The 23,881-nt window shown below is 53.4% G+C and overlaps 10 protein-coding genes across 10 annotated transcripts; 6 read left to right on the top strand and 4 right to left on the bottom strand.

Annotated features, from left to right (window-relative positions):
* Positions 1-982: 982 nt before the first annotated feature.
* Positions 983-1,520, bottom strand: N7498_010568 (uncharacterized protein; the record flags this gene model as incomplete). The annotated part of the gene is made up of 2 exons (XM_058457624.1): positions 983-1,181; positions 1,231-1,520. 2 exons carry the CDS (start codon positions 1,518-1,520, stop codon positions 983-985), a joined length of 489 nt encoding a protein of 162 aa, XP_058304523.1.
* A 317-nt stretch (positions 1,521-1,837) lies between these two features.
* Positions 1,838-4,453, top strand: N7498_010567 (putative protein kinase; the record flags this gene model as incomplete). The annotated part of the gene is made up of 3 exons (XM_058457623.1): positions 1,838-2,220; positions 2,290-4,203; positions 4,267-4,453. The coding sequence occupies 3 exons, from the start codon at positions 1,838-1,840 to the stop codon at positions 4,451-4,453; spliced, it is 2,484 nt and encodes an 827-aa protein (XP_058304522.1).
* Positions 4,454-5,641: 1,188 nt separating this feature from the next.
* On the top strand, positions 5,642-6,757 carry N7498_010566 (eukaryotic translation initiation factor 4E; the record flags this gene model as incomplete). The annotated part of the gene is made up of 3 exons (XM_058457622.1): positions 5,642-5,676; positions 5,740-6,498; positions 6,556-6,757. 3 exons carry the CDS (start codon positions 5,642-5,644, stop codon positions 6,755-6,757), a joined length of 996 nt encoding a protein of 331 aa, XP_058304521.1.
* A 1,163-nt stretch (positions 6,758-7,920) lies between these two features.
* N7498_010565 (uncharacterized protein) lies at positions 7,921-11,694 on the top strand (the record flags this gene model as incomplete). Its single annotated transcript, XM_058457621.1, has 4 exons — positions 7,921-8,084; positions 8,154-8,217; positions 8,275-9,404; positions 9,456-11,694. 4 exons carry the CDS (start codon positions 7,921-7,923, stop codon positions 11,692-11,694), a joined length of 3,597 nt encoding a protein of 1,198 aa, XP_058304520.1.
* Positions 11,695-11,958: 264 nt separating this feature from the next.
* Positions 11,959-12,553, bottom strand: N7498_010564 (gamma-glutamylcyclotransferase family protein; the record flags this gene model as incomplete). The annotated part of the gene is made up of 2 exons (XM_058457620.1): positions 11,959-12,467; positions 12,526-12,553. The coding sequence occupies 2 exons, from the start codon at positions 12,551-12,553 to the stop codon at positions 11,959-11,961; spliced, it is 537 nt and encodes a 178-aa protein (XP_058304519.1).
* A 407-nt stretch (positions 12,554-12,960) lies between these two features.
* N7498_010563 (signal peptidase complex subunit SPC3) lies at positions 12,961-13,799 on the top strand (the record flags this gene model as incomplete). Its single annotated transcript, XM_058457619.1, has 2 exons — positions 12,961-13,103; positions 13,202-13,799. 2 exons carry the CDS (start codon positions 12,961-12,963, stop codon positions 13,797-13,799), a joined length of 741 nt encoding a protein of 246 aa, XP_058304518.1.
* A 263-nt stretch (positions 13,800-14,062) lies between these two features.
* N7498_010562 (YqaE/Pmp3 family membrane protein) lies at positions 14,063-14,593 on the bottom strand (the record flags this gene model as incomplete). Its single annotated transcript, XM_058457618.1, has 3 exons — positions 14,533-14,593; positions 14,318-14,373; positions 14,063-14,236 (listed from the first exon to the last, which is right to left on the bottom strand). The coding sequence occupies exons 1-3, from the start codon at positions 14,579-14,581 to the stop codon at positions 14,063-14,065; spliced, it is 279 nt and encodes a 92-aa protein (XP_058304517.1). The 5' UTR covers positions 14,582-14,593.
* Positions 14,594-15,154: 561 nt separating this feature from the next.
* Positions 15,155-16,744, bottom strand: N7498_010561 (protein kinase PKP2; the record flags this gene model as incomplete). Its single annotated transcript, XM_058457617.1, has 4 exons — positions 16,508-16,744; positions 16,337-16,456; positions 15,995-16,277; positions 15,155-15,940 (listed from the first exon to the last, which is right to left on the bottom strand). The coding sequence occupies exons 1-4, from the start codon at positions 16,696-16,698 to the stop codon at positions 15,155-15,157; spliced, it is 1,380 nt and encodes a 459-aa protein (XP_058304516.1). The 5' UTR covers positions 16,699-16,744.
* A 715-nt stretch (positions 16,745-17,459) lies between these two features.
* On the top strand, positions 17,460-21,420 carry N7498_010560 (ubiquitin-specific protease UBP15; the record flags this gene model as incomplete). Its single annotated transcript, XM_058457616.1, has 10 exons — positions 17,460-17,468; positions 17,528-17,648; positions 17,749-17,893; positions 17,943-18,100; positions 18,213-18,402; positions 18,464-18,572; positions 18,621-20,705; positions 20,759-21,073; positions 21,127-21,256; positions 21,314-21,420. 10 exons carry the CDS (start codon positions 17,460-17,462, stop codon positions 21,418-21,420), a joined length of 3,369 nt encoding a protein of 1,122 aa, XP_058304515.1.
* Positions 21,421-21,733: 313 nt separating this feature from the next.
* On the top strand, positions 21,734-22,646 carry N7498_010559 (p24 family protein; the record flags this gene model as incomplete). The annotated part of the gene is made up of 4 exons (XM_058457615.1): positions 21,734-21,880; positions 21,971-22,159; positions 22,271-22,550; positions 22,636-22,646. The coding sequence occupies 4 exons, from the start codon at positions 21,734-21,736 to the stop codon at positions 22,644-22,646; spliced, it is 627 nt and encodes a 208-aa protein (XP_058304514.1).
* Positions 22,647-23,881: the final 1,235 nt, after the last annotated feature.

The following is a 23,881-nucleotide window of genomic DNA, read 5'->3' as shown; positions in this document are numbered from 1 at the left end:
GATGCATATTACTGGGTTCTCGGGGCTTTGAAATGACGGAATGGTTGGGATCGACTTTAAGAGGTTCGGAGGAAGAACCCCTGTTGAAATATCGCGATGTCGCGATACCCTGCCTTAGCCTTGTGGCGGTCCTTTGGATAATCACGTCCTATGTCTTATCTGCTGTAAACTACGGCCGGCACTGCACTGCGGTGTATCCGTCCCATGACGACAACGAGGAAGCCTAACGATCTGCAGACACTGGCCAGACATACCATCACTTGAATATGAGTGGGAGCCATATGGTGAGGTGAAGCCGTCAACAGGCATGTACCTCTCGGTGCCCTGCCGTGGCACGGCCACCATTGAGAGTCAAAGGGCAAAATTCTTGCCTACAGCTCAGAGCGTCACCAAGCTCTCACCTGGGCGCTTTTGGTGCCTATGTGCCTTGTCACTGGCGATGCCATTCTTGCTTTATGCAGTACGTAGATAGATCGATCCATGGAGCCATGTGATCTTGCCTCAGGCGGCTGTGCAATGCGGCGCGAGAAAACCAGAAGGGCTCGAGGACTCTGGAACCTCTACAAAACTAACCGCAGCAACCTCTTAACTGCATCTGACGCTCCACGAACAAAGGGCGGAAAGTGCGAGGCCCGAACTAGGCCAAACCAGGCCAAAACTGTTCATCGGCTCCGAATCCAGTTGTAGAGCCGCACTGCAGGCACGCATTCGCGCCCAATCACCAACTTCCTGGTCTGTCGACTCCGGATTGATTCTAACATATCAAAGTAGTTCGTTCACTGATTCACCAAGAGCCGGTGCGTATAAACCCAATTCGTGAATCCCCTTGCTCACACACCAGGCTTCACAGCACGGAAAAACCAATGATCCGCCCTGCCCCCAAAACCCCGACGGCCTGGTGAGAACGCGGACACGAGAATCGGCTCCACTCATTTGTGCTTTCCTCGACTCACTGGAGCGGTTCTCCATCATCTCTCTCTCTCTAACCCTTGTCTAGCTGCAGCCAGATGCTGTTGGCGACGCTTTCATGGCTGGGTCCCGTAGGAGTCTCCCGCTGAGAGACCAGTGGAACGCCGATCAAGACCGCGATCCCCGTGAGAGGGACAGGCGCAGAGGTCGAGGGTCGAATCGAGACCGGGGCAGAGCCCGTAATCGCGAACGAGGAGGCCGTCACTCCCGTCCTAGCGACCGCCATTTCGATTATTCTGCACGATCGCCACCCGCGCGCACTTCTCGCTTTGCCTCTGATCTATCTCACGCCGGTGATTCTGCTGAGGACCGACCCCCCCCGCGCGGCTCGCCCGGTCCTTCGTCAGGTTCCAACCACAATCGACGATCAGATTATCCCCGCCTGCCATCATCGGTTGACTGGAACTCTCATCCGTCTGGACCGTTGGATAGGGACGGTCCGGCTTCTCGACGAGACGAGTCGCCCTTCGCACCCCCATCAAAGAGAAAGAGGACCCGCAGTCCATCTCCTCACGGCCCACGTGGCCCGTTTCCTCCCCGGCGTTCATCATTTGGCAAACAAGGTGAAAGACGCGACCGGAGTCCCTCCTTCAAGAACCGAGGTCGATTTCCAGGTCGTGGTGCGTCGGGACGTGGCGCTTCTAGACGGAGATCTCCTCGTGGACGGGGACGAGATCGTCGGGGGAACGACCGCCGCCGCTCTGATATCCCACGACCGGGCAGGTCCAAATCACCTGGGCGAGATAGAGAAATCCATCCATCCCCCGACAGACGCTCTCGCTCGCTGAGTGGTGACTACAGTGACCGGGGTTCTCGCTATCGGTCCCGTTCTGCATCGCGACATTCAGCTCGCTCGGCACACTCAAGGATGTCGACGTTTTCTTCGAATTCACGAGGCCAGGATGCAATGAACTCGACAAAAGCCGTACAGTCCACCACGCACGTTACGGCTCGTTCCCCTTCGCCACCTCGTCCTATCCCAAGCTACGATTCCAGCAACTTGAGTGGCCCTAGAGATGGCCCCGCTGGCTTACGAGACGCATTCCCGATGCATGGGATGCGGAATTCGGATATGCACAATAAGCAACGACGTCGACCATCCCGACCACATCTTGATTCAAGACCATATCCGACGTCTCCAGATTTTGCAACGCCGACAAGCTCCAACCATGGATCACCACCACCGCCTGCCTCTCCTTACAATGGTGGGCGAGGAGACCGATCTGGACAACCTCCGTTTGCCGGCTCTGGGTAAGTTTTGTGCCTCGTGCCTTTTATTTGGTCTGTTTTCACACATACTGATCTTGTTCGTTTTTATAGACCATCTCCCCCTTATCGCCAGGATAACTACCACTCACAAAATGTCCCATCGGGACCACACTATCAAAACAACCACGGTCATTTTGACGGACCACCGAGTCACCATCCTCAAGCCGCTTACAACGGGCCGCCCTATCGAGGTGGCCATTCTGGGTTCCGAGGGAACCACGAAAACCAAGGCCCAAATCGCCGATTCTCTGGATCTGGACCTCATCCCTACAACAATGGGCCCTCACACCGCGGAGGAAGGGGTAACTTCAACAATTCACAATGGACTGTATCCGGATCTCGTGGCCGCAGTGGACCGTCAAGCCCTCCTCCACTTAGCCGTGGTTCGCGGACTCCATCTACTCTTGCTCCGTCCGCAAGTGATCCGCTATCTCCTCGGGCACCCGACCCTACGACTCAATTGGCAGGCACAAACAGGGATTACCAAAGAGACGATGACAGGTCTCTGCCTGTTGCAGAAGGCGATGGTGCTCATGAAATGCCCCCGCCTCCCCGTGAATCGAATATAACTACTCCTGGGGACAAAGGTGGAAAGTTCAGTTTTGCTTTGAAGCCCAAGACGACTCCAAACTTGACACCAAAGCCTGTCCCTGATCTTGCGCAGCGGATGGTCCGTGAACCACCTCCTCGTGCACCCGAACCAAAAAGCCCTCGCAACCGGCTGACAAATGGCCCATTGCCCAAGTTCAACCCTGATGCGCGGTTCGACCGACGAGATCGGGACCGCGGACGAGATAGGAAAGGGGATCGTGATCGTCGGGAATTCCGAAACCAACGGGACTTCCGGGATCCACGAGACATGCGAGATACTCGAGACGATCGTCGCTTTGACCAGCGGCATGACCGAAGGAAGAATGACAGGCGTCCTGATTTCAGACAAGACCGTCCCAGGGATCCCTCACAAGAGCCGCCCAGAGAGCCGCCGAAGCAGAAGAAGATTATCACTCGGCCCAAGCCACGCCCGATACTGCCCAAGGAGTTTGCTGATGCTGACTCGGTTTACTACCGCAAGCCAGGAAACGAGTCCGTTATCGGCGCTGGCACCTACGGCAAAGTCTTCAAGGGAATTCATGTGTTTACTCAGCGCAAGGTTGCCCTGAAAAAGATTCGAATGGAGGGTGAAAAGGATGGATTCCCAGTTACGGCGGTTCGGGAAATCAAGTTGCTGCAACACCTCCGGAGCCACAACGTGGTTAGCCTGTTGGAGGTCATGGTTGAACGGAACGAGTGCTTCATGGTCTTTGAATATCTTTCCCATGACCTGACTGGTCTCATCAACCACCCCACGTTCTCCCTCACTCTCGCGCACAAGAAGGATCTGGCCAAACAGATGTTTGAAGGGCTGAACTACCTCCACCACCGAGGCGTCCTTCACAGAGACATCAAGGCTGCCAATATCCTAATCAGCAACCAAGGATTATTGAAATATGCAGACTTTGGCCTGGCTCGCTTCTTCTCCAAGAGCCGTCAGCTCGATTACACCAACCGTGTCATCACGATCTGGTATCGACCCCCGGAGCTTCTGCTGGGTGAGACCCGCTACGGCCCAGCAGTCGATGTGTGGAGTGCTGCATGTGTCTGTATGGAAATGTTCACCAAGAAAGCTGTCTTCCCCGGCGAGGGCGGCGAGCTGAGCCAGCTGGACAAGCTCTATAACTGTCTGGGTACCCCGACTCGTGCTGACTGGCCGGATCTCGTGGAGATGCCCTGGTTCCAGTTGATGCGACCCGCCGAGCGCAAGAAGCGTGTCTTCGAGGATACTTACCAGGACGTCCTGACCCCGGCTGCGATGGACATGATTGCCCAAGTCTTTCAATACGACCCCGCGAAGCGACCATCCGCGGAAGCGGTCCTCCAGCACCCTTACTTCCTGTCCGAGGAACCTGCTCCTCAGCAGGCCGTTGAGTAAGCTTACCCCCCCTTCCCCCCATCCACGTGTTTGAACTTCACTAACGCCCTACTTTAAAGACTTGAGCACATTGAAGGAGACTGGCACGAGTTCGAGTCCAAGGCACTCCGTAAGGAGGCCCGGCGTGCCGAGTGGCAGAGCCAAAAGGACCGGGAGAAGCGCAAGGCGGAGTCGTCGGTGCCGACAAGTGAACCGGACGCCAAGCGGGCGAGACAGGAGGACTCGGACCAGGTCTCGGGATTGTGAAGCGTTTTATTCTGCTTTTTCTGTACGGCATTGGGGCATGGCTGGTGGAATGGCTTGCATCTACCATCACGGAAGTTCTGTTTGTTCGGGAATCTTTTGGGGCTTATTTTCTGTGACATACTGCCCATCATCAAAAATATTTTCTTTAATATTTATCCAAGGCCAGAGGGTATATTGTACGGGAGAATGCCTCCGTGGCCAAGCTGTAGATGGATGGGTAGAGGCAGAGGGGTTCACGGCGGGCTGAGTGACGTTCATTCAAACAAAAAACAAAGAAACGCGAGAGGGTAAATCTAGATCGGCGCTGCATATAACCCTTGTTAGCCCGTACTAAAGATAGGCGATCGTACGAAGCAGGTTGACAGGAACGACATCAGACTTTGCCAATAGACCTCACGCCCAACCAGCCGAATGTAGGAGGCGGTTGAGACCTCGGATTACCAGAGAGCTCACGGAGTTTCTTCATTTTAAAGTGTAAATTGGATTGCGTGCTATGGACGTACCCGGAAACAATCAAGCGCCAGGAAGGTTATAGGAAGAAGTGTCTCGTCAATCAGGTCATCAACGGTTCATGGCAGCACTGAGGCCCTCGTGATGATGGTTTTAGATGCGAGCTGATTCAATCTCGACACACACATCGGAAATGCCGGGAAGGTAGAAATCCAAACCCCGTCATTGATTTGAGTCGGTGGTCTTGCTGTTAAAGAAGAAAGAAGAAAGGAAGAAGGAGAAGAAAACGCGAAGAAAAAGGAAAGTCGGGAAAAAAGACGGTGCGGGCGGCAGGCGAGACGGGACCTGATTGGGCCCTGCGCGGATGGAGCTTCGAGTCTCCGATTCCATCGTCTTCAAACTGCTTCACCATCCTCCAGCTCGACCTTCCCCTCCACGCCCTACATTCCCTCTTACGTTCTTTTTCGACTCCGGAGCGCTCTCCTATTCTACATCTTTTTCCTCGACCTTCTTCCCGCTGCGATAACGTCCCCCGATATACCCCTCCCGCCACCTGCCCGCATCAATCCCGCCTCCATCCATCTGTCTCTTTTTTTCTCCCTCTGTTCTGAACTCCTGTGCCCTCTCTACGTCACCGATCACCCTGTACGAGTATCTGTTTAGTGTGCCCTGTCGTTTTTTCGAGCTTCCCATTCTCCCGGATGACCGCTCGTGACCCGGGCCGCCTCACCCGCCGCGATGGATAATGCAAACTTGTGGACTCGTCGAGCAAAGTAAGACCTCTCTTTTTATGCATTTCAAAGCATCGGCATAGGCTAATGGCTCTTCCGTTCCAGCTCCTCCAAACTGTCTTTGTCAATGTCTGGAACCGAGGGCAAAGAAGGCGCCCGCGTCGAAATGCCCCGCTCATCGAAACGGTTCGGCCCCGACAGCTCGCACGGGCGCTCCAATCCCTTTAACGCTATATCCCCAATGTCTGCCGGCGTCTCCTCACCCTCCACTAATGCTTCCTCCGCCTTTGGATTGGGATCTGGTGCCTTCGCCTCTTTCGGCGCTCCCAAGACCCCCGGCGGCTCAGACGTGAAGACACCGGGTGAGAAGGGCGAGCTCTCAGCGGAGCAGGAGGAGGCCATCAGGGCTAAGGTCCTGGCCCATTCCCATGTTTCCGGGCCCGGCGAGCATCCCCTCAAGTCTACCTGGATTGTCTGGTACCGTCCTCCCACACCCAAATACTCCGATTACGAGAAATCAACGGTTCCGTTGGCATCGATATCATCGGTGGAGAGCTTTTGGGCTGTTTATACTCATCTTAAGCGGCCGTCGCTGCTCCCGACGGTATCGGATTACCATATCTTCAAGAAGGGTATTCGTCCCGTGTGGGAGGATGAGGCTAACAAGAGAGGCGGCAAGTGGATTGTTCGGTTGAAGAAGGGTGTGGCTGACCGCTACTGGGAGGACCTACTACTGGCTATGGTGGGAGACCAGTTTGCGGAGGCCGGGGACGAGGTCTGCGGTGCCGTGCTGAGCGTACGGGGTGGGGAGGACGTCTTGAGCGTGTGGACACGCATTGACGGTGGGCGGAACATCAAGATCAGGTATGTCTGAATGCTCGCTTTATCTTCGTCGCCTTTGGAAACTAATTGCCCCCACAGGGAAACGATCAAACGCCTGCTTGCCTTCCCATTTGACACCAATATCATCTGGAAGAGCCACGACGACAGTATTGCCCAACGCTCTGCTATCGACCAGGCCCGCCAGGAGAAAGCCGCCAGTTCCAATACTCATCTGGGCACAGAACGGCGGCGCCCCACGGGCCAGGAAGACTCGGACAAGGGCAAGGGATCTGCCGCGTGAGCGTCCCTCCCTTGTGGCCTTGAGTCCTGTATAGTAACCCCAACAAAACGGAAAAAAAGATATTATGCACAACTTACTCATTGGGACGCGTTTGGTTCTCTGGGGCGATGGGGCATCGTGGCGAACTCAGCGGTTTGATTTGATTTATGTCTTGAGTAAACTCATTATGCCTGTTCCGTCTTCTTCATGCGTGACGTTTCCTTCTCTTTTCTTTTTTAACTACGTCTTCCCATTTATGGAAAAGTGCAGGTGCATATGCTTGCTGGCGTGGGAATGTTGGTCTTATGAGGATCGTTAGTCTATAGCTGATAGCTGATTCTTTTCTGGATGGCTCCCAATCAACCATCTACGACCGATACCTTCATGAATGTCTTGTTCTTGTGGCAACTACCTACTTAAGTCTGTATCATCCTGTGATGTCTTCCTAGGGTTGAGTCTCCATTTATGCCTTACAGAACAGGCACCTCGCTGACCGCCTTGCGATGAACGATACGACGACGCATCCCAATCGGCGAGAAAGCGGGAAAAAAAAAAAGAGAAAAGAGAGAACGCGGGATGGGACCGATGCCGCGCATGGTCCTGCCTTAAACGAGGCGCTCTCTGGATGTCGTTCTTTGCGAACATATCCGAGATCTTCGATAGCTTCTCTCCGCGTCGCCCGCGTCGCGCTCGGCCCGATTATCGTCAACGGTCTGACGCTGATTCTCTCAGCCGCGGCCAGTTACACTCTCCACGCCGTGAGTCTCGGTCTCCGAGCTCCAGGGCCTCGCACCGTCTCAGAGCATCCGGAAACGAATTCTCTTTGGGCTCTGATCTTGACGACAATCAGCTGCCTGACCCCGGTCTCTCACTGAACGATACCGCACATTCCCAGGTGTGTGATTCTCAAGTTACATACAGAGCTCTGTGCCAGCACTTGCTCTCCCGTTGTGATTGGGCCTTTGAAGGATTTATTTTCGCTCCTGGATGCTACTTTCTGCCCAGATGGCGCTGAATTTGCTTTTAACCACACACTTATCGTTTCCGAACGTTGCGACTAACCACTCTCAGAATATCCAGAGTTATGCCAACGACTTCATTTCCTCCCCTGGACCTACAAGAACCCGCCGACAATTGCGATCCCCGCCTTCGCAGTTTGTCGTAGACCTCACAGCCCGGTGAATATGCCCGACAATCGCCCACCCGCCGGCAAGCAGTTACTGATATCGCGTGGTGTTCTCAGTGGAGGCGATCCTTCGCAGATGTTGAACAAGGACCCGAGGCGGAATGACGCTCTTGTTCAGGCCCGTCAAGAAGAAGCGAGACTGTTGGGAGCGAGAGATTACAAGTATGTTGTGGGAAGTGGGGATGGAGGGGTTATGAACTTGCACTGACGACTGCTTTTGCGAGCTTGCAGAGATAGAAATGCTGTACCAATAACGCCTGGTGCCAGTTTGCAGAGGAATAGGAAGATTCCTGGGGTACGTTGCTCATTTCCACACTTTGGTTGTTTTGAGCTTTTATCTGACGGTCGGCAGTCGACGGTCGCATTCAGGCCGACGGACAGGATTTCTCAGCATGCGCGTGATAGCGGACCTGTTCGTGCATCTGGAAATTCGAAGACGTCGAACCATTTGAGAAGAAATCCTTCGTACTTGGATGATGCACCCGATTTTGAAGAGTCGAACCGGCCGAACAAGCGTAGACGACAAGACGACCACGCGAGAACACTTGACTTGACAGACGGAAGCCCCGTGCGCCGGGCATCATCACCTTCTAGCCAGAACTCAGCAAGACCTAAAAGCAATGGCCGGGCCAGGCAACATGAAGAGTTCCGTGGCGTGGAAGATAGCGTCAGAGTTAACCGGAGCCCACGGGTTTCTCGAAGGAGCCAGCACACGCGATTCCCGTCAGCTGAGTCCCTGGAAGAACGATTTACGTCGATGGCCGCTGAACAAAGGCGAGCTGGGGCCCTCAAAACGGATAAAGAACCGCAGGCCAACAAAGAATCGGAGCTACCTCGACAAGCTCTTCTTGACATCATCGAGAAACATGATTTGGGGGGAAAGGACCCAAGTCATCAAAATGCTACGTCTTCGAGCAAATCGCGTGTTGTGTCTGGTACCAGGGAAAGTCCAGATGAATTACAGGGCGAAACCACGACTCAACCGGTACCGAGGTTCCTCGACGCAAACCAACCCCAATCTCGTCACAAGTTCAATAAAGGCAACTTTATGTCTCCAGCCCGAAAGCGTTCGCCAACTGATATACAACCCACCGACTTTGCGGGCTCCCCACCTCAAGGGCCTAAAAAGATCAAGCGTACCCCCAACAGCTTACCCTCATCTTTTGATGTGATCTCTATTCGATATGGTTCTGTTGGAAAAAGGGTTGCGAAGGGTGAAAGAGCAGCCATTCGGTTGGCACCGGAAAAGATCGAACTTGGTGAAGACATTTTTGGGTCGGGAAAAAAATTGGAGATCCTGTTGCGAAATGTCCGAACGGTCTTGCAAGGAGTCAAGCCCAGTCTTAAGTTGAGGCTGAAACTTTCTCAGAAGTCTGAGGCACCAGGTGATAATATAGATATTGAATTCCTGGTGCAATCAGACAAGAGAAAGTTTGTGCAAGTGCTGCAGGATTTCCAGATTAAGATCTTGGACAAGACAGGGTATGTATTTCAGATGGGCTTTCTTCGCTGCAAATCGGCTGATTTGGATAGGATATTCATGGACAAGGCCTTTACAACCTACGAACATGAGATGACACGACACGGCAACCACACTAAACAACCCTTCCTGGACATTTCTGCGCCTGAGCCGGCATCCACCGCACCTGTCGGGTCTTCCACACGCCAGAAGCTTTCTTCCGCTTTGCAAAACTCGAAAGACGAGTCCAGTGAGAGCAAACGAGTTGAAAATAAAATAAGTACTCGGGACGATTCCGGGCCGATGACCGGGGCTGGCGATTCCCGAGAAAGGCCCAGTAACGGCAAAAGCGATCCTGAATCCGGGGTGGAGATTCCCGTGAAGCCCTTCCGGCCGCAAGAGTCTGCTGAACGAGAGACCCGTTCTACTAGGCGTACGACACGCATCTCTGGGGGATTGACCGGACCCAACGACGTCTCAGACTTCTTCAAAGTACCCCGCCAACCGTCCCCCAAAGATGACGCTGCTCGGAAGAAATGGAAGAAGCCCTTGGTGTATCCTTGGGTTGGGAAGAAAAAGGCCGAGGTCTGCGTTGAAGACCGAGACCGACTGCGTGACGACGAGTTCCTGAATGATAATCTCATCGGTTTCTACATGCGCTTCTTGCAAGATCACCTCGAACGCACCAACAAGAAAGCTGCCGAGCGGGTGTACTTCTTCAATTCTTATTTCTTTGACACACTCCTAAATACCCCAAAGGGAGAGCGCGGCATTAATTACAGTGGTGTGGAGAAGTGGACGCGCAACGTTGACCTCTTCAGCTACGACTACATCGTCGTTCCCATCAATCAGGCTGCACATTGGTACGTTGCCATTATTTGCAATCTGCCTAGCTTGGAGCTTGGAACTGTGGAGTCCGTGCAGCCATCCTCTGCCCACGTGAGCGACAAAGAGACCTCGAACCAGCCGGAGAGTGACGTGCATGAGATCCTTGAGTCGCCGGAACCCGAACCTGCCCCGGATCCCAGTACCCCTACCCAGACAGAACCGGAGGGAAAGAAGAAGCGAACTTCTGAATCCCCAGTATCACAGGGGGCGCGGCAGTCTTTTGCTTCGATGACCATTCAAGAGCAGGAGAAAGCACGAAATGAGGCAGGAAAATCGGAGGCTCCCGCTGACACTGAGGAGTGGCCTGAAGGGGAAGAAAACCCAGCTTCGCCACCTGCCAAGTTCTCTCCCTTCAAACAAATCTCCACTGAGCCTTACACTGCATCTTATACGGGTCGGAAAACCAAGAAAGGCAAGGCCGGCCCGAAGTTGAGCCCGAGCCAGACGACAATAGTCACATTCGACTCACTCGATCAAGGCCGCTCGCCCACGATCAGGATGCTGCGGGACTATATCTGCAAAGAGGCTGCCTCCAAGCGTGGCGTCGAGGTTGATCCGACAAACATCAAGGGCATGCGTGCTCGCCAGATCCCGTTGCAGCCAAATTACTCCGATTGTGGACTCTACCTGTTGGCGTATGTGGAGAAGTTCGTTCAAGATCCCGACTCATTCGTTACAAAGCTCCTTTCGCGTGAAATGGACCAGGTGGATGACTGGCCTCCTCTGGGATCCGGTCTTCTTCGACATCGGCTCCGCAAGTTCCTTGATGATCTGTACGATGAGCAGGCACAGGCTAAGGACATCTCTGAAGGACAGGCGATCATGGCAGATCAGCAACCGATCTCATATTTGCTGGGTCCATCTCTGCCAAGGCAAGTTGATGGTGATGATCGGGGCAATGCAGAGCTTTTGCAGCCCAAAGACGATGCAAAGAACAAGGGTGCAGAGGAGAAGCCTGCTGCGGAGGACGCTGTTCAAGGTCGTGATTCACCAAATGATGGTTCGGCTGCAGACCAGCCTGAATTGGTGCCCACCGCCTCTTCTCCTGGCCCTAAGTCGTCGAAGGGGAAGAAAGCTTCTGGTCCGCCTCCAGCAGATGAAAATGCCACCCTGCAACCAGCCCCGCCAAAAGACGAAGAAGTTTTTGTGGTGCCCGACAGCCAGGAGAACAGGCCAGCGCCAAAACCAAAGCCGAGCCGCGCCGAGAATAAAAAGGCTGCCAAAGCAGTGGATGCGCCCGTCTGCAGGAAGTCAGATCGGAAGAAGGCCCCCATACCAGTCGGCAGTGATGTGGTGAATGAGCCTACTTCGCAAAAACCTGCGAAGGGATCACAAGTGCAGCAAATCCAGGTACAGCGTACACCATCACCCAGTGAACCAGACCGAGTTCGAAAGAGCCCACGGGGCAAGACACGCAAGGATTGAGAGAGCCTTGGGGCAACTTTTTGTATTTGATACCTATTATGCAGCGTTACCATAACCTAGTCGGGCATGAACCGGCGATCCAAACATGTTGTTTCGTCCCATCGGGAATCCGATATTTACTATGTTCCCGGAGGAACAGACGGCGTTGAATGTTGAATATGGAGTATTTCGGCGCTTTGAATTTCATCAGGGCACGAGGTACCGGCATCTTCGCAATACAAATCATTCATCTATCATATCCAAGGATCTCTCCATCAAACGAAACTACCACTGACTCTCGTCCCTACCAACCCACCACGCCATCTTATCCCTCTTAAACGTCTCAAAGTCCCACTCCGCATCTTCCAGCCTCCCCTCTCCAGCAATCCACAAATAAGTCATAGCCTGTACCTCGCCACCTTCATCTGCAAACTCCGTTCCAGCCGCATCCAACACATCCCGCAAATGACCCTCCGAGCTCGACGCCTGCCCAGTCCCTTCAGGTAACGACTCTTGAAGCACGCGCACAGAAACCCCTTCCCGGATATACTCATCACCCTCGTACATATCCAAACGGTGGATATCACCATCCGTTAGGCCCGAGACGAGCGTGCCTAGAACGGATGTAGACTCTGATGCTGACACGATCCCCGGGTAGTCTTCACCCCGCACACGATGGCGCCGGTAGCCGTGCAGCACGGCGGGCTGGAAGCGGAGCATGGCTTTTTGCCAGGGTTCAGGCTCTACATTCCCGTGGACTACTCGGTGTAGCATCTGTGGTGCCATCAGTGTTCCTGGTTTGTTTGTTAGTCTTGGATTAGAGGTGTATACACGGTACACTATGGGGCTTACCGTAGACGAAGAGGACGTGGTCTCCCATTGTGGATTGTTTCAGTTCCGGAGACTAGTGATTGAGCTTTCAGGAATTGTTAATATGAGAAGAAACTTGGAATTAGGTACGTGCGAAAAGAGAAAAGTAAAAATGGAAAGCGGACAATGGACACGGTATAGATACGACGATAAGATACCTCGGGCTACGCCGATTCGGTCACTTTTCGAGTAATAAGCTGTCAACTCACATTTGCAGGATTATATTCGCGTTTGATCGAATTGGAAAAGTACTTTTAACCACAAGAATAGGCCAGCGCGTAAGCTTAATACATTTAAGTTGTTGTCGACGTGCACCCATTTCGCCCCAAGCTCTTACTAAGAGGGTCGGAGCTCCCAAACACGCCTCGCTGGCTTCAACCCTTTGACACTTGAACACTCCGCATTGTCATCCCCACAATGCACTCCTCCCTCAACCGCGCGCAAGCGGTCTTTGGCTTCTTCACCACCGTCGCCCTGGTGGTCGCGGGACTGGCCGCGCTCTCAGTGCTCCTATTCCCCAGCGATGCCACGGCGTCGGTTTCGCTGAAGAACGTCCAGGTGTAAGTCAACCACCCACTGCGCTTGACGGCGCCCCCAAAGCAACCGAGGCAATCCTAAGCTCCGCGATGCTAATTATCACCCTTTTGCGGGCCAACAGAACCAAAGGCCGTCCTCACTACTACTCCACGAAACGCGAAGAGTACGCGCAGCTCCGCTTCGACCTTGACGCCGACCTGACTCCCCTCTTCAACTGGAACACCAAGCAGCTCTTCGTCTACGTCTACGCTAGCTATTCGTCCTCCGATAAAGCGAACAGCCAAGTGCGCCCCTCCGAGGCTATCATCTGGGACTCCATCATCGAGGCGCCGACTTCGCCCTACTCATGGGATGCGTTGAAGGAAAAAGCCACCGCCCTGCTCCCGGCCTCTGTCACCGGGAAGCGCGCGCCTAAGAAGTCCAAGGCATCGAACAAGAAGAAGGACCAGAAGAAGGAGGAGGCACAGCCGGGCGTGCTTAGGCTGCGGGGACAAAGGGCCAAGTATCAGATCAATGATATTACGGGTCGTCTGGCAGAGAGGCAGAACGTGACGCTTTCCGTGGGGTGGAATGTGCAGCCATGGGTTGGGGCTCTGTGGTGGGCGCCTGCTACTGGGGCGGTGCCGAGGACGGATGGGATTATTGTGAGCAGTGAGGCGTTTGATTTCCCGCCTTTGAAGGGGAAGAAGGTTGAGGGACAGGCCGCGGAGAGTGTTTAGCTGGTGTTGGGTTATGGTTCGGACTATTGTGTGTCCTTTTAAAGAGAGATAGCATACAATTGCGATTGCATAACGGTTTTAGTTTCTAGAGGCGAGACAGTGGTAATGATATAAGAACTTCATTCGCTAGGGTAGTAGATACGGTGAAACAATAATTATGGACTTGAGGGATAGGAAACCCATTAGGCCGTTGGAGGATGTAACTGAGATTTGAACACGGTCCTTGGTGATGAAAGAAACAGCACAGGCGATTTGCATAACAATCAGATAGTGCCATAGTTGCGAGGCGCGTCCGAGCGGCTATGGCCGCCGTTCTGGATGCGCTCGGAGTAGACGCCGGGGGCAGGGCGCTGAGAGGCGCGGGTTAAGGGTCGCGGTTGCGACGTTGATAGTAGACGTATTCGAGGTAAAATGCATGAATATGGCCCGGGAAGTAGCTGTAAGCACCGAATTAGAAGCTGGGGACTTGGGGACTATAAGTTCAGTGGAGAAACTCACCCGAGAATCGTAAGGAGGACGTTGATCCAGAAGTCAACGCCGCAACCGGCGATCATGAAGACGCCGAGTGGCGGAACTGGAAGCTTTGTTAGTGAATCTGCGCAGTACAGGGCTCCTCGCGTCTAGGCAGCAGGGAAATGGACTGATTCGCGGGTTTGTCACACGCATCGTGCCGGATCAGGTAGCTGAACAGGATATCGGCGACAACAGGGAAAAGCTTCGTGAGGGCACTTACTGAACAGGGTGACGATAATCAAGCACAGCATCGAACAGGTGCCCGCCATGGTGAATGATAGTGGGGTTGGTGTAGGTGGATGGCAAGGTTACTGTTGAGGTTTGGCAGAACGCTTGTCGGCGTGAACAGTTGCGAGATGAACGAGGGGCAGAGTGGCAAGGGGCAGGAAGTAACTATAAATACCTAGGTACAAAGTTATCCTTGGCAGAATTAAGGCGTTTCAAGCTCGGCAAGACGTCACGGCGAGTCAGGGAATAATACATTTCGGGGTTGGTTGCTTTGAGGATAGGGCTGAGGTGGGGCTGACGTCATTACTACTGTGCTTTGACTGTGGAGATTTGCGGCGTTGATCGAGTCTTGATGTTTGTATACTGCACAGGATAGTGTTCAATATAGTGTTAAGAGCAGTGTTTAGGATAGCGTTAAGAGCAGTATTCAGGATACTCATAGCATTCAGGATGGTATCTAGTACAGTGTTCCAAGTACGGCGGAGCCTCGTGGGTACAAACTAGGTGCAATACTTCGTACGCGAAGAGCCTATGCGAAGAGTCTAGGTACACGGCCCGTGGTTTCATCAGGTACTATCTGGAGCGAGTACCAAGGGAAAATTCTGTGTCATCCATCACACTGCATCAATGGCTGCCCGCGTTGTCACCTGCTCGTTCTTGTTTCCAAGCTTCGAGATCTGCAGGAAGGCATCAACCCCGTAGCCTTCTAGGCTATGTAGCTCCAGGCTGCCGGCCCAGTATTCAGCATACACCCGGCTCATCGGCAGCCCCATCCCCAGTCGCAAATTCGGAGGCCGCGACGTCAGGCTATCTAAGGATCCCTCGTGGAAGTTCGCATCCCGCGTCGAGCGATCGGGCACCTTCAATTCTTGCATTGTCGCGGCCATTGCAGGCACCTGTTCCAGGTTTTGCAGCCGTGACTGCGTGCGCGGTCCCTTACTGAAAGACCACAGATAGGGCAGAATCTCTCGAGGGATCCCGCCGCCCTGATCGGAGATGCGCATGATCACGTGTTGGGGTGTCTCGCACACGAGCACTTCGATGGGCGGTGGAGGTTGCGAGGACTTCTCGTATTTCTCCGTTACGGCCTGAACCGAGTTGCGCAGTAGTTCACCCACGATATACTCCAGGTGGCTGAGGATGTACGGGAAGGTGGCGTCCACGTGGCCCTGCACCTTGATCTCTGGGAGATGAATCGATGGCGACGTCTTCCGCATCAAATCATGTGCAACCCTTCCACATCTCTCGACAACCTCCTTGGCTTTGCACTTCAGGAAAACTTCACCCACAAAGTCCGCATTCATGTCAGTTCTCTCGTGAGAGTCGGGGAAGTGCCACGGGGCGCTGAAAGTCTCGGTAAGGGCTAGATGCTGCTCTGCAATGACGCGGCGGGAAATTCGCTAATTCCGGGTATCAGTCAAGGTTCTCGAGCAAAGAACGCTCTTCAAACATACCGCTCGCAGGAGGGTGTTCATCAACCGGTCCATCTCATCGGGTGGAAACAGATCCCGACACTCCAAAACTCCCGTCGCCAGATTGGGGATCACCACAAGATGCTCCTTGAGCATCTCGCGCAGGATATCACAGAAGCGATTATTGTCTTCCAAGCTGCAGATCTCGGGGATCACTCGAAATCGCTCAAAAGCTTTATAGTATAATTCATATACGAGGGAGAGGTGTGGGTTGGCGACAACCACATAGGGCAATTGTTGGATATCTCGCAGACGGTGCGCAAGACTGCGATGGTTCCTTTAGCAGGTAGATCATCTTTGCTCTCCGGTCAATCGAGGACATACCGAGTGGGTAGCTCCGTGCGTACATAGTTCGCCGAGCTAATAAGTCGTGGCTCGGTCAAGGTGCGGCCGAAGAAAGTCAACTGCCGAAGACTGATGGGGCGGATCTCACGCTCAGCCCATCTGGATAGTCGAGTCAGCACGGATACCTCACACGACACAGTGGAGTCATACTCATCCAAAGCAGAAACGGGCCGCCATGGCGGAAGCTGGCCCGAATAGAATCGTGGCCTGGGAGCACGCAGGGTTTGCCAGCATCGTGCTGAAAGACTCGACCGCATTGTGCTCCATGCAGTCAAGTCTGGGGCAATAGAGCCACCTGGGCATGGAAACTTCATATGCGGGAGAATGAGGAGCTTCCGCATGTGTACGTCGGGCTGGGCAGGGCGGTGAGAGGGGTAGGCATGTGACGTGGTCCGAGTCGCTGTCGCTGTTGCACCTGCATTTTGGGACGGAGGCTTTACTACGAATTACATGTCGTGGCTACTTGCTCCGGGCGGTGTTTGACCGTAGGTCTGTGCTAAGGCGTGACCGTTGGAGGACTGTTGGAGCGCCATGGTGCGTAGCTGCAGGGGCTGAAGATACAGCGGGTTGTCACAGCCTGGAGCCGAGCCGACCGGTACGATGATGCAGCGGTGAAATAAGAGTGAGAAATTGGAGATTTCTATGTGCCGATGATGGCCAAGTTACAATGCCAAACATTTTTGTTCACGCCAAGCAGCATACCTTAAGCTCCTTAGCGATCTAGCCCCAGACAGGTAGCTTGAGGCTAGGGTTAGACCGTTAGGTACCGGACAGTGCGTACAATTCGCAATCAGGCATAGTAGAGCACTGGCCCAAAAACAAGGAAAAGGTACATCGTTCCGACACCCGGAATCGAAACCTTGGAAGATAAAGCTTGAAGCTGGGAAGTGAATGAAGCTTTGTTTTATACTTGCCGCCCCCGCCGTTGCTATTCCCTGCCGAGCGTTCGAGCGCTCCGCCACCGCTAGCTCCGGCCCTCATTCTGCGGGTTCAGAAGAATTTCCTTCCGACAACGACGCCCGTTCTTACATCTCCTCGTTATTCCCCCCTCAAATCCCCTCCGACAGGTGCCTTCCGGCTGGACGGGAAGGCCCCTATCGCCATGGAAAACGTGAGTGTCCGACCGTGCCCCTCGCGAGTGTCGTCATTGCAGATCTAACCTCCCTCCAGCTCGCGGAGAACGACATGCTCGTCGACGAGTATGAGCAGTACCCCAATGAGAAGACCGACGTCGTCGTCGTTTCCCGCTCAGCCTCCGATGAGCCCGAGCCCGCCCCGTCCGCTACTGACCGTATGTTTTCTTTCATCACCCTCTCCCCTCCCGTCCATCCAACAGTTCTCCGCGGTGCCTGGCATTTGGGGACAACCGGCTAACCAAGATACAAAACCAGATGCGGCGATGATGGAGCGAGTCCTTCCTAAAAACCCTGATCTCGAGACCGAAGAGGAAATACACCACTCATGGCACATCGAAAACTGGAGGAAGTTGGATCGAAAACTGCACGGGCCCGTGTTTAAGTGCGGTGGATATCCTTGGTGGGTGATGTTTTCTGGCGAGTTGGTGCTGGAGCTGACTTGAGAATAGGCGCATTCTCTTCTTCCCCTACGGAAACCATGCGGAGCACGCTTCGTTTTATTTGGAGCATGCATGGGAGGGTGAACCACCCGAGAACTGGTATGCCTGTGTGCAGTTTGCCCTCGTGTTGTCGAACGTTAAGGACCCTTCCATCTATGTTTCCCATGGTAAATCCACCCTTTTATTCCTTTCCTTTCGATGCCTTTTGCAATCATGTTTTTTGCTCTATTTCTCCATTGGTCTTGTTTGGAATGTGCCTTCGGACTAACGTGAGTGCAGTCGCTACCCATCGATTCACTGCCGAGGAGGGAGATTGGGGCTTCACTAGATTCTATGATCTCCGAACCTTATTTAATGAAGCCTGGGAGGGCAAGAACGTTCCCCTGGTCCAGGACGATGAGGCCATCGTCACGGCTTATGTGCGCGTCGTGAAGGACCCCACTGGTGTTCTCTGGCACAGTTTCCAAAAGTATTTCCCCTTCGTCAACCCTTCACTCTCCGATGTTTTTCGCTAACAGTCGCCATCGAAGCTATGATTCCAAGAAAGAGACTGGCATGGTTGGTCTTCGGAACCAAGGCGCCACTTGCTACCTGAATTCCCTGCTTCAATCTCTATACTTCACCAATGCCTTCCGCAAGGTATGTTTTCTATTTCCATTTGATGAGAAAGGTACTGATCCCGCATAGGCTGTGTATCAAATTCCCACCGAGGGGGAGGCGTCGCGTGACAACAGTGCCTGGACTCTTCAGAGACTCTTCAACAACTTGCAGACCAGCGACATGGCGGTTTCCACAACAGAGCTCACGGTGTCCTTTGGCTGGGATTCCAGACAGGCATTCGAACAACAAGACGTTCAGGAGCTCTCGCGAAAGCTCATGGAACGGCTGGAGGTGAAGATGAAGGGCACAGTCGCTGAGAAGACTCTGTCCGATCTTTTCGTGGGCAAGACGAAAACTTACATCTCTTGTGTCAATGTACCGTTCGAGTCATCCCGCGTGGAAGAGTTCTGGGATATTCAACTCAACGTTCGGGGCATGAAGACCTTGGACGACAGCTTTAGGGACTACATTCAGGTTGAGCGGTTGGATGGCGAGAACAAGTACGATGCTGGCCCGCCGCACGGCCTGCAGGATGCGGACAAGGGAGTTATCTTCGAAAGTTTTCCTCCAGTCCTGCACCTTCACCTCAAGCGATTCGAATACGACCTTAACCTCCTCACAATGATGAAAGTTAACGACCGACATGTTTTCCCGATGGAATTTGATGCTGCCCCCTATCTCTCCAAGGATGCCGACTTCAAAGAGCCCTGGGACTACGAGCTCCATGGCGTTCTTGTGCACAGCGGTGGCCTCGACGCCGGTCATTACTATGCATTCCTGAAGCCCGCTAAGGATGGACACTGGTACCGCTTCGACGACGACCGTGTGAACCGTGTCACCGAGAAGGAAGTCTTGGAGGAAAATTACGGAGGAGAGTACGAACTTGCGAACGGGAGTGCCGGAGTCAAGCAGCCATTCACTCGGCAATACTCCACAAAGCGATCAATGAACGCCTACATGCTGGTGTATGTCCGGAAGTCGCGAGTGGACGACGTTCTTGTCCCGATCACGCAGGATGATGTGCCTTCGCACATCGAAAAGCGCCTGGCCGAAGACCGCGCAGAGATGGCACGTCGCAAGAAGGAAAGAGAGGAGGCTCACCTGTACATGAACATTGGCGTTTTGACCGAACAAACTTTCCAGTCTCACCACGGATTCGATCTGACGAGTACCGACTTACCCCAAGAGGACCCAGCACTTCCCACTCAGTACCGGGTCCTGCGGACGAAGAAGGTGAAGGAATTTGCACAGGAAATTGCCGAGGAACGAGGACTCGATGCCAAGGCAATTCGCTTCTGGGTTATGGTCAACCGTCAGAACAAGACGACTCGCCCAGACCAGGTCATCAACGACCCCGAAATGACTGTTGAAGAGGCCTACACCAAATTTGGTACCAAGGGCAACTACTTCCGACTTTGGATGGAAACTGCTCCCAGCGTTCCCGAGAGCGACAACTCCCCATGGCCTGATAATGACACGATACTCGTTTTCCTGAAGAACTTCGACGTGGTGACTCAAACCCTGTCTGGTGTTGGTCCTGTGTACGTTCGCAAGAGCCAGAAGGTATCCGAATTGGCGCCCACTATCCTTTCCAGAATGAACTGGCCTACGGGTACCGAGTTCATGCTTTTCGAGGAGATCAAGCACAACATGATCGATGTGATGAAGCCCAAGCAGACATTCCAGCAATCCGAAATTCAAGACGGCGACATCATTACCTTCCAGCGTCAGGTCAAGGATTCGGAGCTTCCGTCTACTGTCATTTACCAAGATGCCAGACAATTCTACGACTACCTCCTGAACCGCATGGATGTTACATTCGCTCCCATCAAGACCGCTGATGGCCAGGAATCCCCAGAGTTTACCTTGACGCTCAGCCGGAAGATGACCTACGACCAATTCTCGAAGAAGGTTGGCGAGCACCTCCATGTGGAGCCGACTCATCTGCGGTTCTCGCCTGTGATGGCTAGCAACGGCAAACCCAAACCCTCGCTTAAGCGGAACACTACTTCTACCCTTGCTCAAATCCTCAATGGGCAATATGGTGCCTATGGCTATACCATGCACCGACCTGATGCTCTTTACTACGAGGTTTTGGAGATGAGCCTCAGTGACTACGAGAGCAAGAAATGCATCAAAGTCACATTGCTACCGGAGGGAATCACGAAAGAGGTAAGGCTATGTTTGTCGCTTCCACGTGAGAATAGTCACTAACCCCGCAACAGGAAGTTGTTGAGGTCCTGGTTGCCCGCAACGGCAATGTCTCCGAACTCCTGTCTGAATTGCAGGTGAAGGCAAACCTGAACGATGAGGTTGTTCGCGATTTGAGACTCTTCGAAGTGATGGGCGGAAAGATCAAGCAGGAGCTCCGAAACGATTACAGCGTGACGAACATCAACGAGTACTCCACTCTCTACGCAGAGCGGATCCCGGCCGAGGAGTTGAGTAAAGATGACGAGGACAGAGTGATCAGTGCCTTCAACTTTGACCGAGAGATTAACCGGACCCACGGGGTTCCGTTCAAGTTCTTTGTGAAGCCGGTCAGTCTATTCTCCTCTTCTCCCTATTCCGATTGCATACTGATGTCAAACAGGGCGAGATCTTCAAGGAGACCAAGGAGCGGCTTTCAAAGCGTACGGGAATCAAGGGCAAGCCTTTCGAGAAGATCAAGTTTGCTGTGGTCCCGCGCGCGTCCTTCTCAAGTCCCAAGTACATCGAAGATGGTAAGTCCCTTTCCTTTGTCCCTTCTGCCAGAGTTTGCGAGCTGACCACGCTCGTAGATGACATTCTCTCCGACCTTGCTGGCTCCGACGATTACCTCGGCCTTGACCACGCGAGCAAGAGCCGTGGATTCTGGGGCAAGAGTGATAGCTTCTTCATTCGATAAAGTACTTTCCAGGGCGCTGTGGGGGGTTTGTGGGAGTAGATGCTGCAATCCGGTACATGAGCAGTGACGGCCTGCGATGATTATGTTTTTCATTTCCAATTTCATTTCTCAACGCTTTTCCTTTTTGTCCCCCGACACCAAATGTTTTCTTTTTTTTTTCTCATCCTTAGCTAGTAGGAGTAGAAGAGACGTACAAATGAAAAGAGGATTGTTGGGTGCAAACAGTGCAAACCCCGGACCCGGATCTCCATCGAACTCCTGACACGCTACGTTAATCCTCGTCAACACTCAAGATCCAAGGTCTCAAGGCACAATGCGCTTCGCTCTCCTCGCCGGCCTGGCCTCCCTGGTCTCCTCCGTCACTGCTACTGCTTTGACTTATCGCCTTGAGGCCAACGAGAAGGCATGCTTCTATACCAATGTTGACCAGGCCAATGCCAAGGTGGCTTTCTACTTCGCGGTACGTACACCTTCGTTAGCCGCCTGATTCTTGATCTATTCCGGCAGATCAGGCATTGTGTTGTCAGTAACTAACATTGACTTGATGCAGGTCCAATCCGGCGGTTCCTTCGATGTCGATTTCACCGTGACCGCGCCCGGCGGCAAGGTCGTCCTGGACGGCACCAAGGAGCGCCAGGGTGACTTCGTTTTCACTGCCCAGAGCATTGGCGAGTACCAGTTCTGCTTCAACAACGAGATGTCGACATTTGCCGAGAAGATGGTGGATTTCGAGATTGCCGTACGTTACCCTGTTCCCGGTTGGAGATGGTGTGCCACGGGCACCCTCAGCCTCTCCGCCCCGACTTCATTCGGTCACTGAAGAGAAATACTTACTTACATGCCACCGCAGGTTGAGAACGAGCAGCGCGCCCAGCTTCCCTCCCGCCAGGGCGCCAGCCCCGAGCAGACCAGCAACTTGGAAGAATCCATCTACAAGCTGTCCGCCCAGCTGTCGACGATTTCCCGCAATCAGAAGTACTTCCGCACGCGCGAGAACCGTAACTTCAGTACCGTGCGCAGCACCGAGCGCCGGATCTTCAACTTCAGCGTGATCGAGTCTCTGATGATGATATCGATGGCTGGTCTGCAGGTGTTCGTGGTGCGCTTCTTTTTCCAGGGCGCCCGGAAGGGTATGTTTTCACCGCCGGTCTCTGATCAGGGACTATTCTATGAACCCAAGTTCTTGGGGGAAACCGACGCTAACACCTTGTCCAGGTTACGTGTGATGAGCATGAAGTCAATAATACGATGCATTTTATTCTATTTTGGTCATAATCGGCGTGTCGTGTATTCTTATTACTCTATAGGCTAGAGTTACTGCTCCAATTGCAAAAAGAGGATCCCTGCTTATGAGATGACTTGTTTTTTGTTCCTACTGATCTTCCAGGTACAGTGATCCACTGTCGATGCCTTGTCTTCATTGGCTTTGGTTGTGGCAACCACAGAGGCGATGGGAGGTGCGTAGCAGGATTTTCTAAGAGCGTCGGGGAAGCGGACGGTGAATCCGCTGTGCAAATTCCCGTTTTGTCTGGCCACACGCTGACTGCTGGATCAGGAAAGGGGGTGGGCTCTTCGTAGGTCCGATGTTGCTTACGCTAGTCGTACTCGTTCGTTCTAGATTGGGAGCAAAGGCGGACGGTCGCGACGTGATGATCCACAGTGTGATGCACGGTTGACAGTCCAGGCGAGCGTGAAACCGGTCTGAGCAGGTTGGTTAGTCGCCCAACGGTGTCATAGTGAAGTCAAAGCTGGATGGCGATCTTGAAGTTCGGTGAGACCTGCAGAGGCCAAGGCCGTGCGATGAGCGATGAGCATCGGCGATGGATATCGTTGAACCTGGTAGGACTGGTCAGTCAGCGATGTCAGGGAGGTGGCGTTGAATATCATGAGGCCGAGATGTTCGATATGAGCCCCTAGTTGGGCATGATGCAACCAAGCAGGTTCCACCGACTTGGTCGATTATCAGCGATTCAATGGCACAATGGCAAAATGGCAGTCGCCTCGAGGTCTTGAGTGTCCCACAAACGTCAGTCTGGTGAAAAGGGCGTGGTTCATAGTTCGCCATCCAACAAAACAGGTTTCCGTCGTCATCAACGGTCAATATCGACAGGCATACCGCAACGATGAACGCGGAGCGGCTCAATTGGTCTAGAAGCAAACATCGCCGAAGCAAAGGCCGAAGGTATTCAATTATGCGATGATGCGACGTACGAGACCGATGCAACCGCAAACTGGGTGTTGACTACCGGGCAATGTGAGCGCTAATAGCGTCAATTGCCTGCGTCCATGGTCAGATTCGTTTCACTTTCAAAGGGCTCCACCTGCCCGACTATTCCACATGACTTCATATGGTCTGCACTGATGTGTTCTCCCGGAATGTCGCCGTTTAATGAAGGTGATATCATGGCAAGCAGCGACCGGGTAGTACTGTAGTACGAATCGATCAACCCGCGTCATTTTC

This window comes from Penicillium cinerascens (assembly GCF_028974065.1).
Source record: "Penicillium cinerascens strain IBT 15544 chromosome Unknown scaffold_4_segment0_segment1, whole genome shotgun sequence".
Lineage (NCBI taxonomy): Eukaryota > Fungi > Ascomycota > Eurotiomycetes > Eurotiales > Aspergillaceae > Penicillium > Penicillium cinerascens.
This window is presented reverse-complemented; position numbering and strand designations above follow the sequence as displayed.